General features: G+C 39.3%; 3 protein-coding genes across 5 annotated transcripts in view; 1 reads left to right on the plus strand and 2 right to left on the minus strand.

The window, feature by feature from the left end:
* Nucleotides 1–18,256, minus strand: part of LOC119078420 (dTDP-glucose 4,6-dehydratase-like) — a 30,117-nt gene continuing 11,861 nt past the window's right edge. Inside the window, exons 2-6 of the mRNA XM_037185927.1 lie at nt 1,381–1,604; nt 1,162–1,322; nt 924–1,081; nt 413–650; nt 1–345 (exon numbers count right to left, since the gene is read on the minus strand). Coding sequence (XP_037041822.1) covers nt 127–345; nt 413–650; nt 924–1,081; nt 1,162–1,322; nt 1,381–1,603 — 999 coding nt within the window. The 5' untranslated portion in view covers nt 1,604 and the 3' untranslated portion in view covers nt 1–126. The remainder of the gene's footprint in view (nt 346–412; nt 651–923; nt 1,082–1,161; nt 1,323–1,380; nt 1,605–18,256) is intronic.
* LOC119078419 lies at nt 4,838–7,028 on the minus strand. Of its 2 annotated transcripts, none has more exons than XM_037185925.1 (2): nt 6,786–7,028; nt 4,838–6,715 (listed from the first exon to the last, which is right to left on the minus strand). In XM_037185925.1, exons 1-2 carry the CDS (start codon nt 6,846–6,848, stop codon nt 4,895–4,897), a joined length of 1,884 nt encoding a protein of 627 aa, XP_037041820.1. In that variant the 5' UTR covers nt 6,849–7,028; the 3' UTR covers nt 4,838–4,894. The 2 variants fall into 2 exon arrangements, with proteins under 2 accessions (XP_037041820.1, XP_037041821.1); XM_037185926.1 differs by having other exon boundaries at nt 6,790–6,949.
* The window catches only part of LOC119078418 (prolyl endopeptidase-like), a 38,341-nt gene continuing 30,294 nt past the window's right edge, over nt 10,210–18,256 (plus strand). The window contains exons 1-11 of one of the 2 annotated variants that reach the window (XM_037185924.1): nt 10,210–10,476; nt 10,925–11,148; nt 11,208–11,478; nt 11,535–11,686; nt 11,744–11,912; nt 12,394–12,557; nt 12,620–13,105; nt 13,166–13,378; nt 13,443–13,710; nt 13,805–13,858; nt 13,927–14,130. In XM_037185924.1, the coding sequence (XP_037041819.1) occupies nt 10,321–10,476; nt 10,925–11,148; nt 11,208–11,478; nt 11,535–11,686; nt 11,744–11,912; nt 12,394–12,557; nt 12,620–13,105; nt 13,166–13,378; nt 13,443–13,710; nt 13,805–13,858; nt 13,927–13,992 (2,223 nt within the window). In that variant the 5' untranslated portion in view covers nt 10,210–10,320 and the 3' untranslated portion in view covers nt 13,993–14,130. Of the gene's footprint in view, nt 10,477–10,924; nt 11,149–11,207; nt 11,479–11,534; nt 11,687–11,743; nt 11,913–12,393; nt 12,558–12,619; nt 13,106–13,165; nt 13,379–13,442; nt 13,711–13,804; nt 13,859–13,926; nt 14,131–18,256 lie in introns of those variants that run through there. The other variant, XM_037185923.1, reaches the window with a different exon arrangement.

An 18,256-nucleotide genomic window follows, 5' to 3' on the forward strand; every position in this document is an offset into this window, starting at 1 on the left:
TCCCATATTTATTAATTTGTACTTAACTTTGAACTTTGTGTATTAAAATTTTCCGCATTTTCCGTAGGTCTTTTTTCGTTCTTTCATTATACAGGCTGTCCTACCCTCGGGTGATATTACGAGACCCTAATTGACGTTTGCAGCTCTGGCCACTTCCGATACCGTTAAATATGGCACAACGTTCATCAGTTCCCGTATTCCTTCGTCGATTGTGATCGTACTTTTGTATCCTAATTTGCGAATTTTCTCGTACGAAACTTCATAGTTCCGTTGATCTTTATCTTGCTGATCGTAAACATCCTCGATCGTCGTTTCGCCTACATGTCTACATATTGCCTCAGCAACCTACAAACCCACAACCAAATTTTGTTTGAAAAAGTATCTAAACAGCCAATTTTTCTGAAAGACAAACCTGTCTTTTGGTCATGTTCATCTGCTTATCGCCAACGTTGTACACCTGCCCTTTCAACTGATTGTGATGCTTCAGGGCGAAGAGAAAAGCCCTAGCTGCATCTCTCACATGTAGAAAGGTTCGCCGGAAAGTTCCTTCGTACAGGGTGAGATGTTTGTCGGTCAGCGCTCGTCGAGTCAAATCGTTAATTAGCAAGTCTAAGCGAAGTCGAGGGGATACGCCGAAAACGGTAGCCAATCTAGAATGCAACGCAAGTTTTTTAATCGTATGTCTGCTGTATACATTCACGACATGTCCTAGCTGAAGATAAAACAGAAAATATGACTATTATTCACCCTCTGCCAGGGTAATCTGGGTATTGTCTAACTTGAGAGTTGCGGGAAACAGGGTTTTTTCACCGGTTTCGCCCATCATGAAACAGTCAACCCGATGAACTGTTATCTCAAGTTGGGTTAGTATTTGGAAGATATTATTGTCTACTTAAACTTATTGATGTCACATGTGGTTTTACCTAAGAGCAATGCCTTTGATGGTCATAACGTGACGCTCCCCTTCAGCTTTTGTCTGTCCGTAGACCGTTAACGGACTGATCGGTGTCGTTTCATAGCAAATTCCGTCAATTGCACCGTAGCAACTACCTGTCGAAGCATAGATCAACGGTTGTGAATGCTATTCGGGAAAAAATCAACTTTTAGTGGCAGGTTTTAATGATACTGTAAAGGATGATTCCCATTTTGGAAGCAACAGACCTTCATTAAATTACATAATATCTTTGTTCCCTGGGCATTTACAGAAGCTGCTAATTCAGGATCCTTGTCGCAAGCCGGATAGCCGACTACAGCGGCCAAGTGAATGACGGCATCGGCTTCCAACACATATTTTTCCAACAATTTCCCATCCAAAATGTCCCCTATATGGATTTTGTAAGAATAAATTGGTTTCGGTTAAATGTTTTCGACAAGCGATACCTTTGACAATGTGCAAGTATTTATCCGAGACACAAGACAACAGTGGTCCAATGCCGAAATTGAACAGATCATAGACGGTGACCTCGTAATTTTCAGCCAACAGCATCGGCACGAGAGTACTGCCAAGGTAACCAGCACCCCCAGTGACTAATATGTGATGGATTGGCCTTGGTTTTGTCAGAGGCATGTTGAAGTTTTCGGTGATGTTGCCGTTGAGAGTCATTCTGCTTGGATACAGCAAAAAAATTACTAAACGGACTGTTCAAATCGAGAAACTCCAAGTTAAGATGAGTTGTTCATTGATCTAATAGTAATCGTGAAGTAAAAGTGCAAGAAGTATTAAGTGTAGCTGTTTCCCTCAACTCTCTCAGAGGAATTTGAACTGAAAAGCAAAAATTCGAAGCAATGATGTTACGAATGTTAACAATTTTGACGGTAGAGTAGGTAAGGACTATAATCCCCTCTGCAGATTTTTAGTGGATACTCACTCTCATAACGACTTTAAGGATCATTATTTACCAAGTTCTACTAATTTCGGCTTTAGCCCAGATTTGCATGGCCGAATCATTTCTTTTGTATTATTATGTGGGCACAAATTCTTGCTGAATAATTTGTTGTCAACAACTATCCCATTCAAAGATAAAACCATCAGCAACAATTCATTACACCCATTCCGGACATCGAACGATTTATATAAGGATTGTTTGTATATGATACCGTCAATGGAATGTTGGACTGAATACGGCAATTATTTTCTAAAGTCGAACAGGAAAAAAGGATCAATTCAACTAATATACAAAGCCATTTGTAGTTATACAGATAAAATGTAGATGTGGTCTGTTCCTCTCCCATATATGAAACTATTGAGGACACCATAATGGTTGTTACTATATACCGAAACATTTCGTGGATGGCCACATTTTAATGGTTTTCGTGGTGGAAAACTATGTTTTTCCAACTATTTTACGTCAAAGGTTTCACTAACAGGAGTACACCGAACTATATTATATACCTCGTATATATATATGGGGCATACATGCCGGAATGGATAGAAATTCAGATCGCAACCGATTTATAGTGAAACACGAACACATAAATGTCAGATACATCTATCCCACAAAACAACCAGTTTGTACCAACCAATCTATCGTTGAATCCAATACACTAACTGTGACGTACACCCATTTTTACAGACAGAAGTGTTTAAGTGGAAATCGTATTGGTTCAGTGGTTAAAGATGACATTGTAGCTTCTTCGGGTTTTTTTTCCACATGTTGTTATATCTTAGGTTTACACAAGAAAAAGTGTCACATAAAATGGGATAAAATCTGTAAGAGTTGGATACTTTGAAAAAAATATTTTTTTTAAAGAAAGACGATGAGCCTTTATTAGGGTTTCATGGTCGAGATGATGTGGTGTTATTGTTCATTGGGAACAATATAGAAAATGTGTATTATGTAGGTTAGTGAGCTTATACCATGTTGCGGTGGTGCAATGCATGTTTTGTTGCTTTTTGCATATATTTATAATCTGCACAATATCAGTAGATGAAAAACGTTGTTTATGGAAGGAATATGGAATATGTAATATGGAAACGAAGCACACGACCTCAATGACTTTCACATAAACGATATTGTCGCACAACGATAGTTAATGATTGGATAGACAATTTAGATGGTTTGTAACTTTCAACAGACAGCAAGCCTGTAATTAGACGAGTCTATTACTTCACTTGGCCCACTACTTGTGTGGGTCAAGGAACTGAAACGTTTTTCAATAGACTTTTGAATTCCTAGTAATATACGTCGGTAAATTTCACTGGAGTGAACAAGTTGCGTCAGCTGATCTTTCACCAGCTAGTGTTCGTGTTGTTAGTTACAACAATGGTGTATCAGCCGGTTTGTTCATTCACTCACACCACGGCAGAGTAAAAGTAACCCTGACGATGGCCCCTGAAAGAGTTTGTTTACACTCTATTTTATAATAAAATAGAGAAGAACTGTCGAGATTATTGAAACTAGCGTGACGAAACGGGTTACTTTTACTCTGTCGTGCTCACACTCATACCTTTGAGTAAATAAAGAGTGAATCGACAAATATCATAAACAGAAACATGAACATTGAACAACAGTTGACAAAAGACCAGCTGTTGTAGATTCTGCACTGCAGTGAAATTTACCTAGTGTAATAATAAAGGGGCTGTGAGCCGTTATAACCGTTCTTCAAGCCACAAATGCAATCCACATAATATTCGATTGAAGCATATACACTATACAGTAACGGCAATGTCTGCACTATAGGTGTGAATTACGGCCTACACACCCTCGATTCTCTCCGGCCGTGAATTCTTGGACGACTGGACCACTAACGTTATCGTGTCATCGAATAACTTTTTTTTTGAGTCGGATGAATCTCCGACACATGACAGGGCTGTTCCTAACTTACTTATGCTAAAAAGCTTTATAGCGAATTCGATTCCAGAACTCGCCTCTAGGCGCGTGTGCAAATTATGTTTTCTTCCCGGTATCAGAGTCAAGATTTACCGGTATCCAAAAATGTAAAAGTGACTTTCCGCTACATACATTTCCCGCTGGTTTGTGCAGCTATAATTCGATTTCCCAGTATCCTAAAAATGTTTCTAGAAATTTCCTGGTATCCTGGATACCACGGATGCACATAATTTGCACACGCGCCTCCAGGTCGTGCTGGAAGCTGTAAACCTCTATTTTTTTCTGTATTATGTTCCCGTGTCGGACTGGTCATGCGGGCAATTCCCGAAGGGCCCGTTGCATTTTTATACCAAAAAAGGGTTTTGGCCCTTTTGGTAGCCAGCCCAGCACTGATTATGCAACAAATAGCAAAGAAGAAATTATTCCAAAAATAGCTCACATGTCTCCACTCCGGTGTACGAACTTGTTAAAGCTACATTAGTTAGAGTATCAGACTCGTTGTCCTAGTCCTAGTCGACCTAGTGTCGATGAAAGATATTATAAAAATTTAAGATACATTTTAGGAGCACAGAAGCTGACATATATGTATCAGTTAAAGTTGGATTGAATTGCTGATAGTCATGTTATTTTCGGCCACGTGACAATAATAAATGAGCTCTGGCAATATGCTTTCTGTTTCTGCAAGGTTTTACAGTTCGTCTGCAACAGTTGCAGACTCCCTATGAATTTTGATATTATATTTAGCATAGAGGTGAGGGGGTCCTCGGCTTGTATAATGCAGTTTCCTAGCCGCATATAGTAGTGCTCAATAGTAATTAAAGAAAATCGAAACCTGATACTGCCATAAATATCACTTTTTGAGCCTGATTCCACCACATTTCTGAAACTGTACAGAGACACATTCTCGAATCTCGACTACAATTCGATGCATTTGACGAGCGAAAAAAGTGAATTCTTACGAATCTAGCCCAAGGACTATTTTTCGCAGTTGATGAAAAACGCATTGAATTTGAAGTTTCTTAAGTTTAATGTTTCAATCAAATAAACAAAATGCAAACATAAATTCAAACTTTACGCAACATTTCCTGCAAAAATTGTCCAACAGCATCGTCCTGGGACATTGTCTTCAAGTTGGTTTCAAACCGGTTTCTGATGCGAACAATGCAACTCTCCCGATCCTTTTGCAGTTTCGTATTGAGCGCAAAAGCTGTCCGCCAGCCTCGGCCGTATTTGGTGCCATCCAAACCCATTTCGACGAAATTTACTTTCGATTCTGTTTTGAGAAATTCAATGAAATCCCAACAGTCTTTCAGAACTGCACCTCGGCCATATGAAGCATCACTGAATCGATTGCGCAGCATTTGATTGATGAAACGCTTGCAAACGGTCAACGTTCTGTACACGATGTTCTCATCATAAATGCTGATCGGACGACCCATCCATGTTGTTTGCAAATATTTGACCAATTTGATCGCATACTCAGATGATCTACTTTTCCCGATCAGTTCTATGCCCTTGATAATGTGGACGGCTGGCAGATAGCATAAGAGACACGCCACTTGTGTTAAATGTGCGTTGTCACTTCTCAGTCCTTTGTTTTGTCGCGCGAAATGTTTAATGTCCTTTTGATATTCTTCCGAACAACCGATCAGCTTGGCCTGAGGCCATGTCTCAGCAATCGCTTGATGTAAAGCAGTGTCCTGTGGGGTGACACATTTCGTGACAGTTATCGCAATTGCACCGACGGGATTCAACCACTCATCGATCACTTTTACCACGTTGTCTAACGTGGACGAATTTTTGTTGGACAAGAAGACGTACCCGAATGGTCGGACTCTATCCGAAATGTGATTGACGTAGACCGTCAAAATGGTTTCAATTCCATCGAATTTCATTTCCGTGAAATCGTTAAAACGATCGAGCATTTCAGCTGAATAGCGAAAGAACAGTTTGCAATCAGACCGGTCAGATCGGTCACGGATGTTCTGCACCATATGCGGGCTATGGAAAGCAGCGTAACTGATTCTTTCGTCCACCGAATAAACGTTGAAAGTTCGATTTGGGCAATCTGAGAGCTCACTCTCGTAGCAGAATCCGTTCAAGTACTTGGGATCTCTTAGGAGTTCGTTTAGTTTGAGCAGATCCATTTTGACCTTCAATGTTCCTTTTTCCATTTCCATTTCCTTTATGGATTCGGCTGACTCACTGACGGATTGCGTTTCATTCGACGAAGAGTTTGGAGATTGTTCATCGCTGCCGTTCCTCTCACTTTCGTTCTCGTTTTCATCATCGTCCGAGTAGCGGAGAAAAATGTTGTCATTGTCATCGATACTTTCGGTAGAACAATCTGGGCCACGACTCGATGTGGGACTAATGTTGATTGGTCTTACTCGTTTCGGTGTTGGTTTCGTGGTAGTCTGTGAAGATGTAGGCTTTGTAGGAGTGGATGAATTCGAGGTTCGCCGTTCCGTCACAGACTTGTAGGTGACGGAATATGTCCGCTTACGGCTTAAAGGGGTAGGTGTTCGAGCACAACTACTTGAAGCTTCTTCAGTCACTGAAAATGTTTCACTGTTGTACACCTTTACACATAGGATTTCATCGTGTAATAAATTCTCATCGATGTCGACCCCACAGAACTCGTGAACAGATTGTATGTCCATGGTCACTTTCTCAATAGTCAGCCGGTACCAGAATTCGCAGCATTGGACGGATATTGACGACAACGGTAATTCAGACGAGACTGCATATTGTAATGTGATGCGTTTTAGTATGCTGTACAACTTCTCCCAGCTGCACAAGTCCAATGATTTGTCAATTGTGAAGAAAGTATCTCCGGACCGTGGAAACATCAATTTCCACACCAAGTACTTTGAATTGTCCATCTGAGGATAAATGAATTTGAATCGGTCGATTGGATGGAATTAGAGAATCAATTTGATTTTCTGATCTTACAGACATTATTTCGTACAGGCACGTATAGCTCAGCAAAAAATTCTTTGTTTTTCTTGTCTCCATTTTTCAAATAAATAAATTGAACAGAAATTTTGGACGAGAATGATAAGTCTTTTTGAGGTTAAAATGTGTTATGGCGTGTCGTAGCGATTGACAAGCACGCCATGTTGTCAATACGTCAATACCCTAAATAACACATACTAATGGAGTAATGAAATATGATAAGTGATGGCGCTGTTGGCAATAAACATTAAACAAATTATACATAAAGGCACAGCTCTGCAGTGCTATGAAAAAAGCAAGGTAAATATAGTGAGGAGGTAATGCCATATATAACCGAATCAGGTATGCGGTGGGACGAAAGTTCGATACAAACGCCATCTCTTCGCTTCGTTAAAAACAAAAAAAAGGAATAGAAACTCGAGTCGAGCCATCTGTTGTGAGATAGGAAAAATATTTTGTGAAAACACAAGTAAATCATAGTCAACCTTAAAAAAAAAAATGTCAATGTAGAACTGATGTGCTACACTGCGCGTCTCACACCGCTCAGCATCATAATATGCTAAATTTGCGTACTTTAGATGTCTCTGTGGCATAAAACGTTGTATGAATCTCCGTGCGAAGTACTTTATTAGGCTCACGATGTGTATTATGACAGACGGCCTGCGGCCTCGTGCTCGTGTTATAACTACACATCTAGAGCCTAATAAAGTACTTCGCACTCGATGTCATAAATAACTATTTTCGCAATTCCGGTCCATAATCATCACCTTTCCATGCATCCATTTAATATCGTTTTGAAGGTATTTATTTCACAGTGCGTTTTTGATTATTTTTTCGCACTTGGGCTTTTTCACATTTTTTTCGCACGCTACATAGCTCAGTACCTTTAAGAAAGACTAAATTTTATAAATAAAAACTTTGCACAGACCAGGATTTGAACATCCAACACCAAAATTCTTCCAAACACCAAGCAACGACCATAGCCATTCGGCTACAGAGTCACACAATTATACAGAACGTATTGTTGAAGCGTACATACTAAGCATTGACTACTTGATTTTATTTAGCGCGTCTCTATACATCACATTGCAATGTGTATATAGAACAGGTTGCTTGATCGTTCAAATGAATTCATGTTTGCATGTGAATGTTTGGTAGAAATTTTGGCAATATTTTGCATTGGAAAGGTGATTATGGCCCGAAATTGCGAAAAACGTTGTATCTACCACGGTAGGTATGCTGGTACGGTTTTAGAGAAAATTTCGTGAAACGGATGACTTTTTTCTGAGCTGGTCAAACAACTTCAACCAAAACTAATTTTTATTTAAAGCTAACACATTCGAGGTCGTTATTTTTCAAAAAGGATTCTGATGCAAAGATATAAAATATGAAATACGAGACACGCAAATGTAGGCTCAATTTTAGTTAAGCATCGATGCCTCTTAACATTTTTATACACTATCTGCTATGCTTTTCAGCCATCTGTTATCAACAATGACGACTATAATAAATAAAGTTCTATATCTGAAATCCTCGTTAAAGGAATTTACTTGGACTTGATGCTTCAAATAAAAGAAGTAGCAGATTGATGATTGTATCACTATATGTTTGCCGTTTACAAAGGTTGTCTGACAGCAGCGAGTGATCACAGATATCGTTGCTTGTTCTCGCCGACGGAAGTAACGCCATCTGTTATCATCTATACTTACTTATATATATAGGCTAGTGTGTGATTGATAAATCTAAGAGGACAACTCTATAATAAATAGCAAAGTCACAACCAGACGATGGATGCGAACTGTAACATGTAACAAGCATGACTTTGGACTCTAAATAGAGTACACTGCAACCGGAAAGTGTATCAAACAAATTTTTATAGTTTTTTTTTGTTTAATTTCTTTTTATTAATCATTCCGATAAAACAATTTTTCATTTGGCAGGTGTCATTGGAAGCACTTTTGCTGGAAGTACGTGGCAAAAATGTATAAATTGTGCCTGCTATTGAAAACATTTACAGTGAACGACATCTCAAATGTCTCACTGTCAAATTTTTCTGAGAATTTTATTGTGTCATTGCAAATTCACAATGACATTCTCTGAAAAAAATGACAGTGAGACATTTGAGATGTCGTTCACTGTACTAAGTAATGTTTATGCAAATACCGCACTTGACCTATGAAATTGGAAAGTCAATTTAAAGAGGTTTAAACCAGTATGTTGGTATATTTATATACTAACACCTGAGATATTCATTTTATTTTAGTGGTAATAGGGAATCTGTGCTTACTTTGAATTTATCACATTATACGTAAAATCGCCGTACGTATTTCGAATCGCGTCGTATTCATTGTTTGACCAAAAGTGCCTAATGTCGGCTGTATATTTATTCACATAATTAGAAATAGTTCGCACGCGTGGGCAATTTGTTTTTTCTATTCGCCAGCATTGGAAGTTACTTCCTCGTTTTGGATGAAATAAAGACTATTATGTACAGAGTGCGATTAAAGTAGTGCGTAAACAGATTTCCATACATACTTTTGCGCAAAGGTGACATTTGGATAAATGAAGATCCATCTACTGTACATAAAATTTTGTTGCTAACTTGTGCCTAAACTGGAATTTTGCGCAAATTTTGTTAGCAAATAGTTAGGCTTTACTTTAGGGGACAAGCCACGATCGCATTTTTTCTTGATCCTATAGGTCGAGTATGACCCGCTTTCCGCGGCTTAATTCTTTCATTTATGACATCAGTGGGTCATACTCGATCTATTGGAACAAAAGAAATACCGATCGCGACCTGTCCCCTAAAGTAAAATTTTGCCAATAGTTATTTATACAACCGAGTGATAAATGTTTTTTTAGACACTAGATGTTTAGATTGACACTCGATACCGCAGGTCGAGTGTGACAATACACATCGTGTGCCTAAAAAAGCATTTATCACTCGGTTGTATACAAAAAAAAAAAAATTAAAAAAATTGTCAACAGGTGTTTTTGGCCTTCTAACTGAGTGATGTCAAAGTCAGCTTGAGGTGCTTGACAGTGCTTTGATATACACATTTCGTTTAATTTTACACCATTATACGTTGACGCTTTCGATAGTACAATTTGCCCTCTTAATTGGGACCACATATTTTACGTAATTTTGTTCGAAATTTTCTATGGAGTAATTACTCTTAGTTTGAGGCAATGTAACGTCACATCATGTTACTCGATACAATGTAGCGCATTATAGCGTTTTCATTTTTTACAATAAGTTCTTGATATTGACGTGCAAGAAAGCGTTCAACACGAAGCGGAAAACTGTCGTTGCTAAAAGGTATAAAAATCATTCATATACAAAATAGCGCATCTCGTCTTAGAAGTATAGCACATGACCTTAAGCGAATAAATTATCGATTAAATGTGTCGCAATGTTATAACGGTTTGTACTATATTTATCGTATTAGAATACAATAGATTGTAGTATAGAGAATAATTCGCTAGAGGTTACACAAAACGATCACTCGTACGAATAAAAAGAACCTCTGCGATGATAGCATACGTTTATCAAGTTTTTACGATCTATGCTTTAATTTCGTTTATCGCTGCAGCTGACCTTAAAACTGAGTCGGTTAACAATCAACGGTATAACTATCCATCAGTGAGAAGGGATGAGTCCGTGGTGGACGACTACTATGGAATAAAGGTATGTCTACAATAAATGTAGGAGACTGTAAAGTGCAGCACTTTTTCCAAGGAACGTCGCTCATTTTCCATAATTACAATGTTGGGATAATCTCAATTGGTAATAAGGTAATTGGTTAAGTTGACAGTAGTAATCATCAGCCAATTTTGTGTCGAAATATACTTCAGCTGAGCAGACCAGGGCCTTCTTTAAAGAAAATCTTTTCTTGATTTTCTCGAAATTTATGGAAATTTTCAAGATAATTCTGGAAAACTAAGAGAGTTGGCAAGAATTCAACAAAATATTTCCTCGATAATAAGTCCTGGAGCAAATTTTGTGAAATTTTGAATTAGCCAAAGTCTAGCACTCATTTTATTAAGTGTTTGAACGCGTCCAGTCCTGACTTTCAGGCCTGACATAGTTTACGACATTTGGTCTCCAGCCAAATAAACAAAATAACACTTTGCAGGTAGCTGACCCGTACAGATATCTGGAGGATCCCACATCTGAAGAAGTAAAAAAGTTTATCGAAGACCAAAATAAACTGACCGACGAGTACCTTGGTCGAAATTACATTATGCCACAAATCGAAAAGAAAATTCTCGAAACCTACAATTACACCAGATATGATGTTCCCGAACGATACGGAGACCGATATTATTTCACAATGAATAATGGTCTGCAGAACCAAGAGTAAAATTGTGTTCGCCTTTTGTGGCTTCTTCCATTGACTGGTTTCTGTCTATGAATAGCGTCTACTACGTACAAGATTCGCTGAACGACGAGCCACGCATCTTTTTCGATCCCAATACTTTGTCTTATGATGGAACTATACAACTGAGCGACACAACGTTTTCCGAAGATGGTGAATTGGTGGCATTGGGACTATGTAGCGACGGTTCTGATTGGATGTCAGTTCGCTTTCGTAATACATCCAGCGGAATGGAGTATCCCGATGTACTTCACGACATAAAGTTTTCAGTAATTGTTTGGAGCAAAGACGGACTGGGCATCTTTTACGCGGTAAGCACCGAATGATACGATGTGTCTTTGGACTCTACAGTGATTGTTACTTTCAGTGTTATCCGAAATGGGAGACTAACTCCACGAGATCATCACTTGGCACAGAAACGTACCAGTACGGAAACCAAAAACTTTATTATCATCGTGTAGGTACGCGTCAAGAGGAGGATGTGCATCTGCTGGAATTGGATGATTCTGAGCTGCTGCTGTAATTTAAAAAACAAATTTCTGCGACCTGACTATTTCTCATTGCAAATTCCCATAGTGGCACTTTCTACCTTACGGATGATGGCAAACATCTCATAATATTCCCTGGAAAGGATGATAACTCTATGGTCTATTTCGCTTCATTGGATGAACTGCAACGCACTGGTAGACTAACGACAAAACTTAATTTTACTGCAATAGTCGATCGTTTCGATAACGAATACTCAGTAAGTTTGGTCCTTTCCCGACAATTTGTGACTGATCTCATTGTACCTATTTTAAAATGGTCACTATAAATGTAGAATCAGGTTACGCCGTAGCTAAATGAAACATCCGACTTTTCAACGCAAATGAACTCAATTTACTTAAATCTTTCTTCAGCTACGGCTCGTCTGAAACTAATTAACAATTCTCGTGTCGCTCTATGCAACTGTTCATCATGAAAAGAGGATATCCCTATCCCTTACACATGAATAATGCTCTTCTCAAAAATTGCTCGGCGGTATCCTTAAAACATAAAATTTCAAAGAAAAAGTTCTTCTTCAAAATGATCAGGGGGCTCTAACGGTCAGCACTAAGTGATTTTTGAATCAAAATCAAAATATTTAAATCGATCCATCCCTACTTCATATCGCCTACCATTCCCATTACATCTACTTGTCTGATTACTTAACTATTTCTTCCACTTTCACACTTTCAAAATTTTAGTTCATTGACTCCGAGGGTAGTACGATCTATCTAAAAACGAACTATGGGGCTCCGAATTATCGAATCATTGCTGTTGATCTAAACAATCCAGATCCCACAAATTGGACCACATTAGTACCTGAACATGAAAATAAATCCCTGAAATTTGCAATCATCATTGACAAGTAATTTCAACGACTGAAACCCGATTTACGATTACAAAAATTAAAGAAACTTACTTGAACAGCGACAAGATTGTCCTGGAATATCTGGTGAATGTCAATAGCCGATTGGAAGTACGTTCCTTGATCGATGGAAGTCTAATTCAAGAAATCGACATACCATCTGGTTACGTAGATTCGATGTGGGGAATGAAATCGCACAACGAACTGTTCTATCGAGTTGTGTCGTTCCTAATTCCGGGAATAATCTATCGCATAGATCTGAAGCACACACCGTACAAACCGGAAGTGTTTAGGGAAATCAAAATTGCCGGCTTCGATGCCTCTAATTTCGTCGCGAAGCAAGTCTTCTATCCGAGCTACGATGGAACTCTAATTCCGATGTTTATCATCCACAAACAAAATCTCGTACGTAATCGCAGTGCCAGCACTCTTTTGTACGGCTATGGAGGATTCAACGTCGATATTGTTCCCGAATTCAGTCAGAGCCGACTATTTTTCCTGCAAAATTTGGATGGAGTGTATGCTGTTCCCAATATTAGGGGAGGAGGGTGAGGAAAGGAAATATTGTTTTTATGGACTGCAGTTGCACTTTCTGTAATACCATATAGGGAGTACGGTTCCAGATGGCACGAAGCTGGACAAGTACTTCACAAACAAACGGTCTTCGATGATTTCCATGCAGCAGCCGAGTATCTCATAGCCGAAAACTACACGATCGCATCGAAAATTGCAATTATTGGTTCATCAAATGGGGGACTTCTCGTAGCAGCTTGCATAAATCAACGCCCCGAATTATATGGTGCTGCTGTGGCTCAGGTCGGGTATGTTTTATCGCAGAGCTACACATCAAAATTGAGTGAAAAATTCCAAAATTTTCATCATCAGAGTTCACGATTTGCTGCGCTACCAGAAATTCACCATAGGATACGCTTGGTGTCCGGAATACGGTTGTTCTCATGATGGAAACAAAACCGTTTTCGAGAATTTGTATCGCCTTTCTCCGTTACACAATGTACGCATGCCGATCGACAAGAATGTACAATATCCATCGGTGCTTCTTACTACCGGCGATCATGACGACCGTGTCGTCCCACTCCATTCATACAAATTAATTGCCGAACTGCAATACAAAATCGGTAGAGAGGAGCGACAAGTAGGTTGATTTGTGCACAATCGACGGTTTTAGGGCCTGCTTTGTCCTGAGATGGATTGACTGTGATCTCTGTGACGTTTCCTTAATTTTACAGACGAATCCATTGATGATAAAAATTCAAATCAGTGCTGGGCATGGAAGTGGCACGGTAACTTTATTAACTGAACGATCCAATTTTGTTTATCTTCCTCACGTCGATTCTCTATATAAATTTAGACCGATGACGAGGCTGAAATTTACACCTTCTTGGTTGAATCTGCTGGGTTCACGTTTAATCCATAACATTCACATCAAGGGACTCTCACAGTAACATCAATATGGAGGATGATGGACTTACTACTATAGGTCATGTGTAGCTTTCGTTAATTTCAAAATTCAATAGATTGGCAAATAAAGCTTCGTGTGAGTTTGAACGATCAACAAAAGAGTTGTCTTTTCTAACGTTGCCCTCAAGGAGATTTGTGAGGGAGCAAACTATGTTGTGACAATGGCTTAAAGTCGAAAAAAGACTCTAATCACAGAAAACAGTTACGACAACACAATGTTTAGTTTTAAACAAGGCATCAGAACAGTCGGAGCGTTTGCTGCGACTTAGCCCCGTACAACCCGTAATCCTATTTCGTCCGCAACCATAATACGTCCGTAGCCCTAATAAGCCCGGAACCCTAATATGTCCACAACCCTCTAATGCGTCTGTTACCAAAATGCGAGTCAAGTTGGGCATTGTCAAATTTACTGAAACTGTTCATTTTTAAAATTGCGCATAGCGCAATTACGAAAGCCCGTACGAAGTACCTTTCAAATAAAACCAACAATTTACGACATTATTTTAGAAACCCAAAATTTTTTGCCAACCTTCCATTGGGTATTCAATTACCTCTCAAATGAAACAAAAACTAGCAAAATCGGATGAGATTTACTCGATTTATGTGCAAAAAACACTTAGGGCCGAGTAGCGGCCTTAGTCCAAGGGCCCAAATTTGAAACTTTTTTCGCCACGTTCTTTGCGGTATTCAATTACCTTCCATAAAAAACTAAATCTAGCAAAATCGGATGAGATTTACTCGATTTATGTGCAAAAAACACTTAGGGCCGAGTAGCGGCCTTAGTCCAAGGGCCCAAATTTGAAACTTTTTTCGTCACGTTCTTTTCTGTATTCAATTACCTTCCATAAAAAACTAAATCTAGCAAAATCGGTTGAGATTTACTCGATTTATGTGCAAAAAGCACTTAGGGCCGAGTAGCGGTCTTAGTCCAAGGGCCTAAATTTGAAACTTTTTTCGTCACGTTCTTTTCGGTATTCAATTACCTTCCATAAAAAACTAAATCTAGCAAAATCGGATGAGATTTATTCGATTTATGTGCAAAAAACACTTAGGGCCGAGTAGCGCCCTAAGTCCAAGGGCCCAAATCATTCTATTCGGCATTCAATTATCTCTCAAATGAAACAAAAACTAGCAAAATCGGATAAGATTTACTCGATTTATGTGCAAAAAACACTTAGGGCCGAGTACCGACCTTTGAGCCCTTCCAACAAGCCCACGTTGCATCTTACCCAAAAACAATGTTCTACTCGTCAATACCTTTCATTTGATATATCACAAGCAGCTATTGCGTGCGTATTTCGGTAGATATCGTCGAAAGACTGAAAAACACCTATAGGGCCCTAGCTCTGGAGGGGCCGACCCTACCATGCCCATTTTCGAACTTGACCTTACTTTTGTCGATACTAATCGGGGAAAAAAAGAATTTTGAAAAAAGGTTGTGATTTGCTCAAGCTAGAGGGGTCACAGACGGACGGACGGACAGACGGACGGACATTTTTAGCCCCGTACGAAGTACTGGGGGCTTATAAGATTAATATGCCGTTTGTAACACGTCGAATTGGAAGCAGACAGTAAGGGCAAAGCATTTGGTTATGTTCATAGATGACGAATCCGCAATAAAAACAAGGCATCAGAACAGTCGGAGCGTTTGCTGCGACTTAGCCCCGTACGACCCGTAAACCTATTTTGCCCGAAACCATTATACGTCTCTAGCCCTAATAAGCCCGTAACCCTTATTCGTCCGATATCAAAATGCTTCCGTAACCTTATTGCGTACTTTTTGACATCATTGTGTATTTTTGTAAATTAACTGTTAGCGTTCATCTTTAAAATTGCGCTTAGCGCAATTACAAAAGCCCGTACGAAGTACTTCTCAAGTATAAAACAAAAGTTTACGATGTATCTAAGGAATCCGAATTTGCAACTTTTTTTACCAATTTTCTTTCGGTATTGAATTATCTGTCAAACGAAACAAAAAGTAGCAAAATCTGATGAAATATTCTCGATTTATGTGCAAAAATAACATAGGGCCACAAAGCGGCCTTAGTCCAAGGGACCAAATTTGAAACTTTTTTCGTCACGTTCTTTTCGGTATTCAATTACCTTCCATAAAAAACTAAATCTAGCAAAATCGGATGAGATTTACTCGATTTATGTGCAAAAAACACTTAGGGCCGAGTAGCGGCCTTAGTCCAAGGGCCCAAATTTGAAACTTTTTTTTGCCATCATTCTATTCGGCATTCAATTATCTCTCAAATGAAACAAAAACTAGCAAATGCGGATGAGATTTATTCGATTTATGTGCAAAAACTACTTAGGGCCGAGTAGCGGCCTTAGTCCAAGAGCCCAAATTTGAAACTTTTTTCGCCACGTTCTTTTCGGTATTCAATTACCTTCCATAAAAAACTAAATCTAGCAAAATCGGATGAGATTTACTCGATTTATGTGCAAAAAACACTTAGGGCCGAGTAACGACCTTTAAGCCCTCCCAACAAGCCCGCGTTGCATCTTACCCAAAAACAATGTTCAGCAACTTTGTTCTACTCGTCAATACCTTTCATTTGATATATCACAAGCAGGTATTGCGTGCGTATTTCGGTAGATATCGTCGAAAGACTGAAAAACACCTATAGGGCCCTAGCTCTGGAAGGGCCGGCCCTACCATGCCCATTTTCGAACTTGACCTTACTTTTGTCCATACCAATCGGGGAAAAAAAGAATTTTGAAAAAAGGTTGTGATTTACTCTAGCTAGAGGGGTCACGGACGGACGGACGGACGGACGGACGGACGGACGGACGGACGGACGGACGGACATTTTTTTTATTGCGGATTTGTCATCTATGAACATAACCAAATGCTTTGCCCTTACTGGCTGCTTCCAATTCGACGTGTTACAAACGGCATATTAATCTTATAAGCCCCCAGTACTTCGTACGGGGCTAAAAATGTCCGTCCGTCCGTCCGTGACCCCTCTAGCTTGAGTAAATCACAACCTTTTTTCAAAATTCTTTTTTTCCCCGATTGGTATCGACAAAAGTAAGGTCAAGTTCGAAAATGGGCATGGTAGGGTCGGCCCGTCCAGAGCTAGGGCCCTATAGGTGTTTTTCAGTCTTTCGACGATATCTACCGAAATACGCACGCAATAGCTGCTTGTGATATATCAAATGAAAGGTATTGACGAGTACAACAAAGTTGCTGAACATTGTTTTTGGGTAAGATGCAACGTGGGCTTGTTGGGAGGGCTCAAAGGTCGTTACTCGGCCCTAAGTGTGTTTTGCACATAAATCGAGTAAATCTCATCCGATTTTGCTAGTTTTAGTTTTTTATGGAAGGGAATTGAATACCGAAAAGAACGTGACGAAAAAAGTTTCAAATTAGGGCCCTTGGACTAAGGCCGCTACTCGGCCCTAAGTGTTTTTTGCACATAAATCGAGTAAATCTCATCCGATTTTGCTAGTTTTTGTTTCATTTGAAGATAATTGAATGCCGAATAGAATGATGGCGAAAAAAGTTTCAAATTTGGGCCCTTGGACTAAGGCCGCTACTCGGCCCTAAGTGTTTTTTGCACATAAATCGAGTAAATCTCATCCAATTTTGCTAGTTTTTGTTTCATTTGAAGATAATTGAATGCCGAATAGAATGATGGCGAAAAAAGTTTCAAATTTGAGCCCTTGGACTAAGGCCGCTACTCGGCCCTAAGTGTTTTTTGCACATAAATCGAGTAAATCTCATCCGATTTTGCTAGTTTTAGTTTTTTATGGAAGGTAATTGAATACCGAAAAGAACGTGGCGAAAAAAGTTTCAAATTTGGGCCCTTGGACTAAGGCCGCTACTCGGCCCTAAGTGTTTTTTGCACATAAATCGAGTAAATCTCATCCGATTTTGCTAGTTTTTGTTTCATTTGAGAGGTAATTGAATACCCAATGGAAAGTTGGCAAAAAATTTTGGGTTTCTAAAGTAATGTCGTAAATTGTTGGTTTTATTTGAAAGGTACTTCGTACGGGCTTTCGTAATTGCGCTATGCGCAATTTTAAAAACGAACGTTTCAGTAAATTTGACAATGCCTAACTTGACTTGCATTTTGGTAACAGACGCATTAGAGGGTTGTAGACGTATTAGGGTTCCGGGCTTATTAGGGCTACGGACGTATTATGGTTGCGGACGAAATAGGATTACGGGTTGTACGGGGCTAAGTCGCAGCATACGCTCCGACTGTTCT

The sequence above is a fragment of the Bradysia coprophila genome, unplaced genomic scaffold (genome assembly GCF_014529535.1).
Source record: "Bradysia coprophila strain Holo2 unplaced genomic scaffold, BU_Bcop_v1 contig_297, whole genome shotgun sequence".
Taxonomy (NCBI): domain Eukaryota; kingdom Metazoa; phylum Arthropoda; class Insecta; order Diptera; family Sciaridae; genus Bradysia; species Bradysia coprophila.